This window comes from Globicephala melas, chromosome 1 (assembly GCF_963455315.2).
Source record: "Globicephala melas chromosome 1, mGloMel1.2, whole genome shotgun sequence".
Lineage (NCBI taxonomy): Eukaryota > Metazoa > Chordata > Mammalia > Artiodactyla > Delphinidae > Globicephala > Globicephala melas.
Genome location: NC_083314.1, coordinates 73,454,247 through 73,467,246, shown reverse-complemented (window position 1 = coordinate 73,467,246; position 13,000 = coordinate 73,454,247). Strand labels below are relative to the sequence as shown.

At 36.3% G+C, this 13,000-nt stretch overlaps 1 protein-coding gene across 1 annotated transcript; it reads left to right on the top strand.

Moving 5' to 3' along the window:
* The first annotated feature begins 1,163 nt into the window (after window positions 1–1,163).
* On the top strand, window positions 1,164–2,102 carry OR10K1 (olfactory receptor family 10 subfamily K member 1). The gene has a single exon (XM_030842286.2). It carries the CDS (start codon window positions 1,164–1,166, stop codon window positions 2,100–2,102), a length of 939 nt encoding a protein of 312 aa, XP_030698146.2.
* Window positions 2,103–13,000: the final 10,898 nt, after the last annotated feature.

The window sequence follows — 13,000 nt, the reverse complement described above, 5'->3', positions numbered from 1 at the left end:
TGGGTACAACCAATAAATGTTAAATGATTTTGCATACAAAGGACATTTTCTTTACTTCTTAGGCTTAGGCAGTTGGGAAATACATCCATGAAAAAATGATCTGATATAAGCTCTAAAAATGACTTTAGAAATATTTTTTTCTAACAGCTTGCAAACTGTGTTTAGTAGCAGAATATCCCAAAGGAATCTTACTGATATAACAATATGCAAAATATATAAAGCCTATGATTTGACCAGGAGTTGTAATCCTGGAAAACTGCCCAATTGTTACATTCTCTGTCACTCTGTGTAACAAGGAAGGTCTTGCCATTTTTGGAAAACTCTATTATTCTGAGGCACCTCAGAACAAGAAAAGTGAAGTGTGTTTAAAATGCCACAAAGTAAATGAGACTCTTTCTAACAGTATGATGATTCTTCTCTTTCTAAAAAAAGGAGAAAATTTTCTTTAAACTAATGTTATCTTCTGTTCTACCCTTGTCTCAGTGCTCTAGTTTGTGGAACCTCCCGTAATGTTTCTAACTGGTCTGAAACTAAAGTTTTTTTCTTTTTTTCATATTGTTTTGCCTATTGACATAAAATTGTTATAATGAGTAGTTGACATAAGGTATATGATATTCTTACCACATATCTTATCATATAATAAGTTGTCAATAAACACAAATCCCCTCACAGTTTTGCTCAGAGATAATCTAGTTCTTCTTTTCCTTCCCCATTTGTGGTTGGATAAACTGAAATTCACCTGCTGTGTCTGAACATTACTCATTCTTTCATTCCACTTTCTGATAAAGTTCAGGTAGCTGAAGTTTACCATATTTTTCACTTTTGGAGAGCTGTTTTCCTTAGGCTTGTAGTGAGCAAGGAAAACACAATAATCCATAAGTAAGATACAAGGGGAAAAAACCAGATAATTCCTTAATCCTTAGCTAGAGAGATAATATGTTCTTGGTTTTGGAAAAAAGTCTTCTAATTGGTCATCAGTTGTTCTGTTCCATATTTAGCCTTAATTCTTATTTTGGCAGGTGTTTTTGGAGAAAATGAATGAGTTCCACCAAACATCTGGAAATGCCTGCCACCTGTAGGCTTTGTGCTGAGTTCCCCGTGCATTTCTCCCTCCTTGGATCCTGGCCTCTGGCTCTGACTCTGGCTCTCCTAATAACATGACCATGGAATGGGTCAATGAGACTTTGATGAGAGAGTTTGTCTTCCTTGGCTTCTCATCTCTGGCTGGGCTGCAGCGGCTGCTCTTCATTGTCTTCCTGCTCATCTACCTGTTCACCCTGGGCACAAATGCCATCATTCCCACCATTGTCCTGGACAGAGCCCTCCATACCCCTATGTACTTCTTCCTTGCTGTACTCTCCTGTTTTGAGACTTGTTACACCTTCATTCTTGTACCCAAGATGCTGGTTGACCTGCTGGCCCAGAAGAAGACCATCTCCTTCTTGGGCTGTTCTATCCAGATGTTTTCCTTCCTCTTCTTAGGTTGCTCTCACTCCTTCCTGCTGGCAGTCATGGGTTATGATCACTATGTGGTCATCTGTAACCCTCTGCACTACACAGTGCTCATGGGTTATGGGGTGTGTGTGGGACTTGTGGCTGCTGCCTGTGCTTATGGCTTCACTGTCTCACTGGTCACCACCTCCCTGGTATTTCACTTGCCATTCCACTCCTCTAACCAACTACACCACTTCTTCTGTGACATTTCTCCTGTCCTCAAGCTGGCATCTCATCACTCTCGCCTCAGTCAGTTGGTCATATTCATGCTTGGTGTGTTTGCTTTGATTATTCCACTGTTACTTATCCTGGTCTCCTATATCCATGTCATCTCTGCCATTCTAAAAATCCCATCCTCTGTTGGAAGATACAAAGCCTTCTCTACTTGTGCCTCCCATCTCATTGTGGTAACTGTTCATTATGGTTGTGCCTCTTTCATCTACTTAAGGCCCAAATCCAATTACTCTTCAAGTCAAGACACCTTAATATCTGTGTCTTATACCATCCTCACTCCATTGTTCAATCCAATGGTTTACAGTCTGAGGAATAAGGAATTCAAATCAGCCGTTCGAAGAACAATGGTCCAGACTTCATATCCTGTTAATTAAAGAGCCAGTTATTAACTGTTCAGTTAATTGTATGCCTTTTATGTGCCAAGTAAAATGTGTGCTTTCAAATATTTTCTCATTTAAATGTAGAACATGCTGTAATGTAAAGACATTTTTCATATGAAGAGAATGAGGCTCAAAGAAGATAAGACATTCTGGCTTTCTGCCATGAGTAATCCTCTGAGAAGGCTATGTAGATATGTGAAAAGATTACTCATTTCTAGAATAAATTTCATCACATTTTACTGCTGTAAAGATTTATTATTCAAAAACAAATAAATCCATTGATGAGAGCAAAGATGCACCAAAGCTGTCTAGTTCAAAGGAACAGAAGAATATATGACTATCTATTCCTACCCCTCCTGATATTAGTTCTTCCTTTCCAGAAGACAACAGGCAACCTTGGTCCCCTCCATTCAACAGCAAACTTTAGTGTCCCTTTTTGGTCCCTGATTCCCCCCCACACACACCAAATCTACATATTGAAATGGCTTTGCCTTTACTTGGGATTGTTTTGTCATTTCCTTGTTTGAGACTGGAACCTTATTATGGAGTTTCCTTCCTATATACATATGCCCTTCTAATATTATCCTGTCATAGGTCCCAAATTCATTCCCTGAATATCATACCTATTTATTCTCTTCAAGGCAGCTGCTAACATGGAATAATTGCTGAAGTATCTCAAGTAATCTAGCAAAGGGGCAGAGTTAATATTAATAGGGTGAAGAGCAAGACTTCCCTAATGTCCAGAAAATCCATGGAAAAGTTCTTCAGTGACTCCTCTTTCCATAGAGGATGAAGCCAAGGATTTATCACCTAGTCCCTGCCACCTCTGTGGCATTATTATTTCTAACATTATTATTATCCATTTCTCATATGTGTCTTGTTGTGCCCTCTGAAGCTAATCCACTATCTGCTGGTCCTCAAAGTAACATGATTCTGTAGTCTGCCATGTTTTCTCACGTGCTGCTTCTTCTCTGGAAGAATAATTTTAAAAAAAGAGTGGTGAAGTCACGTTCAGGTGTGTGGCTGCCTACATGGATGAACTGACATTCACCAAGACAGGACATGAAGGTGGCTGAGCCAGCTCGGCAGCAGAAGATGGCAGAATAAGGAAGACTATTCATAGCACAAACTTCTCTTTAGTTCCAGGCACGGTATCAGGAACAGGGTCGACAAGGTTGCTTTTAATATAACGAATCTGAATTTCCTGAAAGCACAGATTTTTATATTAAACACAAGCTTGTCAACACAGTTTGGTTTTCTTCAATATTCTTTATTGAAACTATTCTGAGATATAAAGGAATTTTTCCTTCAGGAGAAGCGTGGGAAGTCAAACACAACAAGATCCCCAAATTCTATTTTATTTCTATGGGAGTAATTTTGCTTAGGCCTGTTCAACAGCTGTGCTCTCCTTGACCAAATCTGTTTAGTCATTATACCAAATTATGCCTTTGTTCACAAAGGGATGGAGTGAGGTAACATGAAGACATCTGCATTAATCCAATCTTAATACTAATAACATCACTCAAAGGATAAACCATACATTTGGATTCCTGTAAAGAAAGGCACTTCCACAAATTTTTATTTCATACAACATGGAATTAAAAGTCTAAAACTTACTTGGCATAAACTTAAATATTTCTGAGCTCTAACAGAAAGTCTTACAGTCTTATAGTGACATTCTTAAGATCTTTACCCTGAGGCAATAGTTTCCTGAAACATCTTGAGTTTAATCTTTCCCTTGAAGCCATTTCTTACTTTCAGAATCTTTGCTGGGAGAGATTGGGAATTGGATAGGAAAAGCTTTATTTGCAAACCTAGGAAGTTCTGGATTCTTTATAGTTCTTCTAAATTCTTCTCAGAAGCTTAACGACACCTTATTTTGTTCATTTCTTTCTTCTCATATGTTATCATTGATCGGCACTTTCTATAATCTTCCTAGAAATTTCTCATGAGTTTAATAAATGATTTTTCTGTGTTCCAGGCTATAGTAATGCAAACATTCCAAGAAAGCACGTAAATGCCCCCTTTTACCAAACTATAATAACAGCTTCCTCTCTGTCCTTCAAATGCTTACCAACAGTGGCCTCAAGGCTCTTACACCTTTCAGTGATAGATTCCTTAAGGCTTTACAGATTTTCCTACCATCAAGTCCAAACTCAGTGCCATATTTTTAAAGTTTTAATTATAATAGCACCCTGACTTTAGATACCAAATTCTGTTCTAGTTATTTATTTCCAATTAGCAAACTACCCTGTAGTTTAGTTAAGATAACAACAGTTATTTATTTTACACACAAATCCAAAATTTTGGCAGGGCTTTATGGGACAGCTTGTATCTACTTTTTGTAAGGTCACCTTGGTTGGCCCAACTAGGGCTGATTGGCCATTTACAAAATTTGTCACTTATGTAGCTCCTTAGTTCATGTTAAATGTTGGTTGTGTGCAAATCTGGGGCTATTGAGACTTGGTTTCTTACCACATGGATTTTATAAGTACTGCTTGGGTTTGCATGGTGGCTAGAGTAGGATATCAAGATGGCAGAGTAGGAGGACACCAAGCTCACCTTGCTCCACCCACACATCAAAAATACAGATACATGTGGAAAAATTCTCAGAGAAAACAAACTGGAGACTATCAGAAAGACTGTTATACAACCAAGACTGTAAAAAAGATCTACACAGGGTTGGGTAGGGAGGGAAGAGAAGTGATCAGGTTGGGACATGCACCCCTCGGAGGGGAGATTACACAGGTTCAGAATAAGTCTGAACCACATATTGGATGCCACAGCCCTGAGGTCTGACACCAGGAGGACGAGATCCCTTAGCTGGTTTGAAAACCATGAGGACTGACAGCAGGGCCTAGACGCTCCTCATGAAGAGCATGTACATGCTTGCTTACACCCAAAACAAGGTGGAAGAAGCAGAGTGAAGATGCCCAGAACTCTGGCCAGTTTTCCACAACCACCCCAGTGCTCACCCCAGCCCTGCTCATCCCTCTTGCTCTGCAACACAGCTCCACACTAGGATGAAGGTGCTGCAGCAGAGGAGAGGGCACAGTTTCAGGGGACAGAGCCAGCTCAGACACAGCACAGCATTCAAACTGGGTGCTGGCAGACATTATGGCATTCATGGGAGCAGCAGATCAGAAGTAGTCAGAATTCTGACTGACGCTGGGACAGCCCCAGCCTATGCCCTTACTCATGTCAAATCAGTTAAATGTAATAGACATACAAAGGACATTCCATCCAAAAACATCAGAATATATATATATATTTTTCCAAGTATACAGGGAACATGCTTTAGGATAGATCAAATACTAGGCCACAAAACAAGTTTCAACAAATTTAAGGGGACGGAAATTATATCAAGTATTTTCTCTGGTTCTAATAGTATGATACTAGAAATCAGTTATGGTAAGAAATATGGGAAAAACACAAACATGTAGAGACAAAACAACATGCTACTAAAGACCCAGTGGGTCAATGAAGAAATCAAAGAAGAAATCAGAAAATACTGCAAAACAAATGAAAATAAAAACACACCTTCTAAAATCTAAGGGATGCAACAAAAGCAATTTTAAGAGGAAAGTTTATAGTGATACAGTCCCACCTCAAGAAAGAATAAAAATCTCAAATAAACTATCTAATATACCATTTAAGGGAATTAGAAAAAGAAGAGCAAACAAAGCCACAGTCAGTCAGCAGAAGGAAGGATAATAAAGATAAGAGAGAAAATAAATTAAATAGAGACCAAAGAAATAGAAAAGATAAATGAAACCAAAAGCTTGTTTTTTGAAAAGATTAAAAAAATTATAAGCCAAGCTCAACAAGAAAAAAGAGAGAGAACCCAAATAAACAAAATAAAATTTGAAAGAAGAGAAATAACAGCTGATGTCACAGAGATACGAACAAATCATTAGAATACTACAAACAGTTAAATGCCATCAAATGCGCTAACCTAGAAAACCTGGATAAATCTCTAGAAATATACATTGCCCAAGACTGAATCAGGAGGAAATATACAATCTAAACAGACATCATTATAAGTGAAATTGAATTTGTAAAAAAAAAAAAAAGAAAACTCCCAGCATACAGAAGTCCAGGACAAGGTGGCTCACAGGGCAAATTCTATCAAACACATAAAGAAGAGCTAATGCCTATTATCAAATTATTCCCCCAAATTGGAGAGGATGGAACATCCCCAATTTTATGATACAGGACCCTCATTACCCTGGTACCAAAACCAGAAATAAAGAAAATTCAGCCAGTATCTCTGATGAATGTAGATGCAGAAATTCCCAACAAAATTTAGCAAACCTAATTCAACAATATATAAACAGGATCATATATCATGATCAAGTGGGATTTATTCCAGGGATACAAGGATGGTTCAATATCTGCAAATCAATCAATGTAATACAGCACTTTAACAAAAAGGAAGGGTAAAAATCACATGATTATCTCAATAGATGAAGAGAAAGGATTTGAAAAAAATTAATATTTATTCATGATAAAACTATAAAACTCTTATTGAAGTTGGTATAGAGGGAGAATATCTTAACATAATAAAGGCCATTTATGACAAACCCACAGCTAACATAATACTCAATGGTAAAATGCTGAAAGCTTTTCCTCTAAAATTAGGAACAAGACAATGATGTCCAGCCTCACCACTTCAATTTAACATAGTGTCAGAAGTTCTAGCCATAGCAGTCAGACAACAAAAAGAAATAAAATTCATCCAAATTACAAGAGAAGAGGTAAATTGTCATTATTTTCAGTTGACATGATACTATATATAGGAAGTCTTAAAGTCTCCACAAAAAATGTTAGACCTAATAAATTAATTCAGTAAAGTTGCAGGATACAAGATTAATACACTGAAATTTGTTGCTTTTCTATACACTAATAATAAGCTGTCAGAAAGGGAAAGCAAGAAAACAATTCTGTTTAAAACCACATCAAAAATAATAAAATAAATAGGAATAAACTAAACCAAAATGTGAAAGATCTGTACTCTGAATACTGTAAAACAATGATGAAGGGAATTGAAGAAGATACAATGAAATGGAAAGATATCCTGTGTTCATGGATTGGAACAATTAATATTATTAAAATGTCCATACTACTGAAGGCAATCTACAGATTCAATACAATTCCTATCAAAATTTTCATGACATTTTCACAAGTAGAATAAATATGAAGTAGAACAAATAATTCTAAATTTTAAATGGAACAACAAAAGACCCTAAATAGCCAAAGCAATCTTGAGATAAAAGAACAAAGCTGGAGGTATCACACTCCCTGACTTCAGACCATACTACAAAGTTATAGTCATCAAAACAGTATGGTACTGGCACAAAAACAGACACATTTATCAATGGAACAGAATAGAGATCACAGAAATATACCTATATACCTATGATCAATTAATCTACAACAAAGGAAGCAAGAATATACAATGAACAAAAGACAGTCTCTTCAATTAGTGGCACTGGGAAAACTGGACAGTTACATGTAAAAGAAAGAGATTAGAACATTTTCTCATACCATCAAATAAACTCAAAATTGATTAAAAACTAAATATAAGACTGGAAACCATAAAACTTCCAGAAAAAAATATAGGTCGAACATGCTTTGACAGAAATTGTAGCAATATTTTTTTTGGATCTGTCTCCTACAGCAAAAGAAACAAAAGCAAAAATAAATGAATGGGACCTAACTAAATGTAAAAGCTTTTGCACAGAAAAGGAAACCATTGACAAAATGTTTTCCCTACTGAATGGGAGAAAATATGTGCAAATGATGTGACCAATAAGGGGTTAATATCCAAAATATATAAACAGCTCACGCAACTCAATATAAAAAAAGATTAAAAAATGGGCAGACGACCTGAATAGACATTTTTCCAAAGAAGACATACAGATGACAAACAGGCACATGAAAAGTGCTCAACATCACTAATAATCAAAGAAATGCAAATCAAAACCATGAGATATCACCTCACGCCTGTCAGAATGACTATCATCAAAAAGTCTACAAATAACAAGTTGGAAAGTATGTGGAAAAAACGGTACCCCAGCACACTGTTTATTGGAATGTAATTGGTGCAGTCACTATGGAAAACACTATCGAGTTTCCTCAGAAAACTAAAAATAACACTACTACATGATCCAGTAATTCCACTCCTTGGCATATACCTGAAGAAAATGAAAACACTAATTCAAAAAGATACATGCACCCCAATGTTCATAGTACCTTTATTTATAATAAACCAACCTATGGAAGCAACTTATGTGTCCATCAACAGATGAATGGATAAAGAAGATGTGAGGTATATATATAAATATATATACATACAAGGGAATATTATTGTCACAAAAATAATGAAATTTTGCCATTTGCAATAACATGAATGGACTTGGAGGGTATTATGCTTAGTGAAATTAGTCAGACAAAGACAAATATTGTATGTTATATTTATATGTGACATCTAAAAAAATAAAACAAACAAGTGATTATAACAAAACAGAGAGACTCACAGATATAGAGAACAAACTAGTGGTTACCAATGGGGAGAGAGAAGGAAGGATGGGCAAGATGGGGGTAGGAGATTAAGAGGTATAACTTACTATGTATAAAATAAATAAGCTATCAGTATATATTGTACAACAGAAGGAATATAGCCAATATTTTATAATTGTAAAGGGAGTGTAATCCACAATAAAACTGAATCACTATGTTGTATACCTGAAACTAATATAATATTGTAAATCAAATAAACTTCATTAAAAAAACATGTAGGGAATAAAAGTTGATGTTCCAATATGGCCAAGTGACACATGAAAAGATGCTCAACATCACTAATTATTAGACAGATGCAAATCAAAACTAAAATGAGGAATCACCTCACATAGACCAGAATGTCCATCATCAAAAAGTCTACAAATAATAAATGCTGGAGAGGGTGTGGAGAAAAAGGAACCCTCCTACACTGTTGGTGGGAATGTAAATTGGTACAGCCACTGTGGAGAACAGTATGGAGATTCCTTAAGAAATTAAAAATAGAGCTACCATATGATCCAGCAATCTCACTCCTGGGCATATATCCAGAGAAAAACATGGTTTGAAAGGATATATGCATCCCAATGTTCATTGCAGTTCTGTTTACAATAGCCAAGACATGGAAGCAACCCAAATGTCCATCGACAGATGAATGGATAAAGACATACATATGGTACTTGTATATTGTGGTACATATATACAATGGAATATTACTCAGCCATTAAAAAGAATGAAATAATGCCATTTGTAGCAACATGGATGGACCTGGAGATTATCATACTAAATGAAGTAAGTCAGACACAGACAAATATCATATGATATCACTTATATGCAGAATCTAAAAAATATGATACAAATGAACTTATTTACAAAACAGAAACAGCCGCACAGACTTAAAGGATGAACTTATGGTTACCAGGGTTAAGGGTTGGGGGGGAGGGATAGATTTGGAATTTTGTATTGACATTTACATACTACTATATTTAAAATAGATAACCAACAAGGACTTACTGTATAGCACAGGGAACACTGCTCAATACACTGTAATGGCCTATATGGGAAAAGAAATTGAAAAAGAATAGATACATGTGTATATATAACTGAATCATTTTGCTGTACACCTGAAATTAACACAACATTGTTAATCAACTCTACTCCAATATATAAAAAATAAGTTGAAGAATTAGGAAGTAGGAATTAGGAAGTAGAAGCTGACAGGCTCTAGAGACCAGAGTTTATAAACCAATATAGCATCAATTTTGCTATAATCTACTGGAACAAATAGTCATTCAGTCCACCCAGATTCAGGGGAAATATATAGCTTTCAGATGAATCGTCTCACTGAAAGATTTCCTGAAGATCTAGCCATGGTCCCAATCTGTGACATAACTGAAGGAGAGAGAAGCCACCAAGTCCTAGTCATCAAATTCTTACTTAATACCCTGGAATTTTCTTCTCCTCTTCATGCCTGCAGCATCTCTGATATAATTTACACAAGAGCAGATCACATGAGCCCCTGAGAGAGACATCTATGAGTGTGTAGTATTTCCCCATTTCTAGCCCGAAGTGTCTGGACTCACTGGCAGAGGGAATAAATATGCAATGTGAAAGTAGGAGGTAGACTCCTGAGAAGTCTCAGCTAATACCTAAAACAGGGCACTATGACATCTTACTCCAGAACCCAAATTTTTTTCTTTATTTATTGAACAAATATCAATCATGCTCATGTTATATTCTAGGAACAAATAAGTTTCTCATGTGTCTGAAAGACCTATCTTGCTTCTGCCCTTATAATTTTCTTCCTCTATTTTTTGTATCTTTCTTCCTCTCTTCTAACTTTCAGAAATGTGAATATGAAATGGATATTTTTCTCAAAACTAAGAATAAAAGCTTAGTCATTAGGTAGGGATACTCAAAGGAGGTAATTAACAAATTACCTGTCTGTTTTAACAAATAGAACCAAGACAACCTCCACCTCTCTAATAAGTCACCAGAGAATTTCTGGGAGGAAACCAACTAATTTCCACAGTATATTAGAAAGGGCCTTTTCTTTGACCAACTAATTCTCATAGTGTATTATCATTGTTCTACTTGCTAACTGGGGAAATTATGGACAAGCATTGGGCAAATGTGGTAATTAGATCCCTATGGAGATAAACATTTCAATTACTAACCAAGGCATTGAAGTCATTGCTAATGTATAAAGGAAGACCATTGTCGTACTCATTGAGGACATACCTAAACTATCCAAGGTACAGGTGAAATTTTTGTGTGGAGCAATGTAGATAGTTTTCTTTTCTTTTCTTTTTCTTTTTCTCTCTTTTTTTTTTTTTTTGCGGTACGCGTGCCTCTCACTGTTGTGGCCTCTCCCGTTGCGGAGCACAGGCTCCGGACACGCAGGCTCAGCAGCCTTGGCTCACAGGCCCAGCCGCTCCGTGGCATGTGGGATCTTCCCAGACTGGGGCACGAACCCATGTCCCCTGCATCAGCAGGCGAACTCTCAACCACTGCGCCACCAGGGAAGCCCTAGTTTTCTTATAATGGTCCAGAGTTTGTAGAAAATGGTAGAAGAGCCCTTGGACATTATGACAGTGAAGATCATTTTGGCAAATTTCACCTAGAAACCTTCATAGAAGATTCCAGGATGTGTCCGAGAATGAATACACCTGCATGTTACTGGGCACTAAACTCCAATTTGAAAAAAATGTACATTTTTATTTTTATTTAGGGACTCCTATTTCCTTGTTGAGAAGAGCAGTGACAATCCACTTACTTTTATGTCAAATTTTAAAATTGTTGGGTTTTCCCTGGAGCCAGTGATCTGTTATCTTCTAGTTGTTAGTAGTGGAAAATAGAAAATGTGATCAAATGATAGAAAGGGCAGTTCAATGGTGAAAAATGTAAGGATAAAGACCAAGATGAAGAGGAAGGCAGGGCCACAGGGTAAGTTTTGATTTTTTCATAAGGGGATACAGTATAAGAAAGAAAGAAAACAAAAATTTATACAGAACATGGAACATAATGAGAACATAAAAAGTATTTTTACTTAGGAGGCACATGATGGTGCAAAGGGGACCAAGCTGCTGTAAAGTGAACTGAAACCATTATTAATTCATTAATGGACTATTTATTTATTCATCAAGACTTTATATTTCATATATTCCATATATTTAAATATTGGGTTATGTTTTGAGAATTCGCAAGGCATATGTTGTGGTATTTATCCTTGAGGATGTCTGGTCTATTGGAGAGACAATCAGGAGACAATAATTTGGATGTAACATGTTGAGTATTTTGATAAAGACACATGAAACAACCTTTAAATATATTAAGCTTTAAATATGCTAGGAACAACAAATTCTTCCTAGACAGATTAGAGAAAGTTCAATAACTGGTGACTTTAAAAAGTGTGAAGAATGAGTGGATCACAGATGAAAGTTAGAGGATATTTGAGGCTGACATTTCTCTCTCTCTATCTCTCTCTCCAAGAAGTCTTGAAATACAAAGCCATATATAGAAAACTCTATGTATTTTAGTGCAAGTCCTGTGTGATTAAAATTTAGGTTGCAAATGTAGATAAGGGGTAAAATTAGTTGTCTTTTTAACCAACTTAAGAAATTGGCTTTACCTTACAAGTGATGAAGAGTTATTGAGCAAAATAATGAAAAATCAATTTGCTCTTTCCCCTTGTTGAAGAGGCAACTTAATTACCCTATATGTCCTTTCTTTTTCCATCTTTTTATTTTCTCCAAGCTTTCTTTGAATGTGTAATATCCTCCTTTCCAAATTCAGAAAATAGCAATACCACTTGTTTGTCCACACACCCGAAGGACTGTGGCAGCAGCCTCCCTATGGCTCTTTTATAAAAGGTATAATGACTTGAAATGGTCTGTAGGGCCTTTATTTTCTTTCCTGCTTATGTCTGCATGTCCAAATCCAAAATATTCTCCCCAGCTTATTTCAACTGCCATCTCTCTGCCATGCAGCTGTCTCAGATCCCAGAATCTGTAAGTAACAAATCTTTCTCCGTATAGAATTCCCATATTCCTTTTATGACACTTCATGTTCTATTTTGTGTAAAGGTCTTATCTCCAGTAGACTATAAGCTACTTGTAACCAGGGTCTTTGCCATTTCATCTTTTATTTACCACAGTACTTAGCATAGTGCCTGGCATGTAACAGAAACTCCACAAATATTTGTCAATGAATAAATCAATAGCTATTTCCAAAAAACACTATCTGCTATTTACCAAATATTTTATGAAGCATTCCAGACTGGGTTAAGTACAGTCAACGTTTTCCATAGTTAATTTATTCTGCAACTTCAGTTC

Bases quoted from the DNA above. Each gene is read 5' to 3' on its own strand.
- OR10K1 (XM_030842286.2), top strand. From the start codon at position 1,164: ATGGAATGGGTCAATGAGACTTTGATGAGAGAGTTTGTCTTCCTTGGC.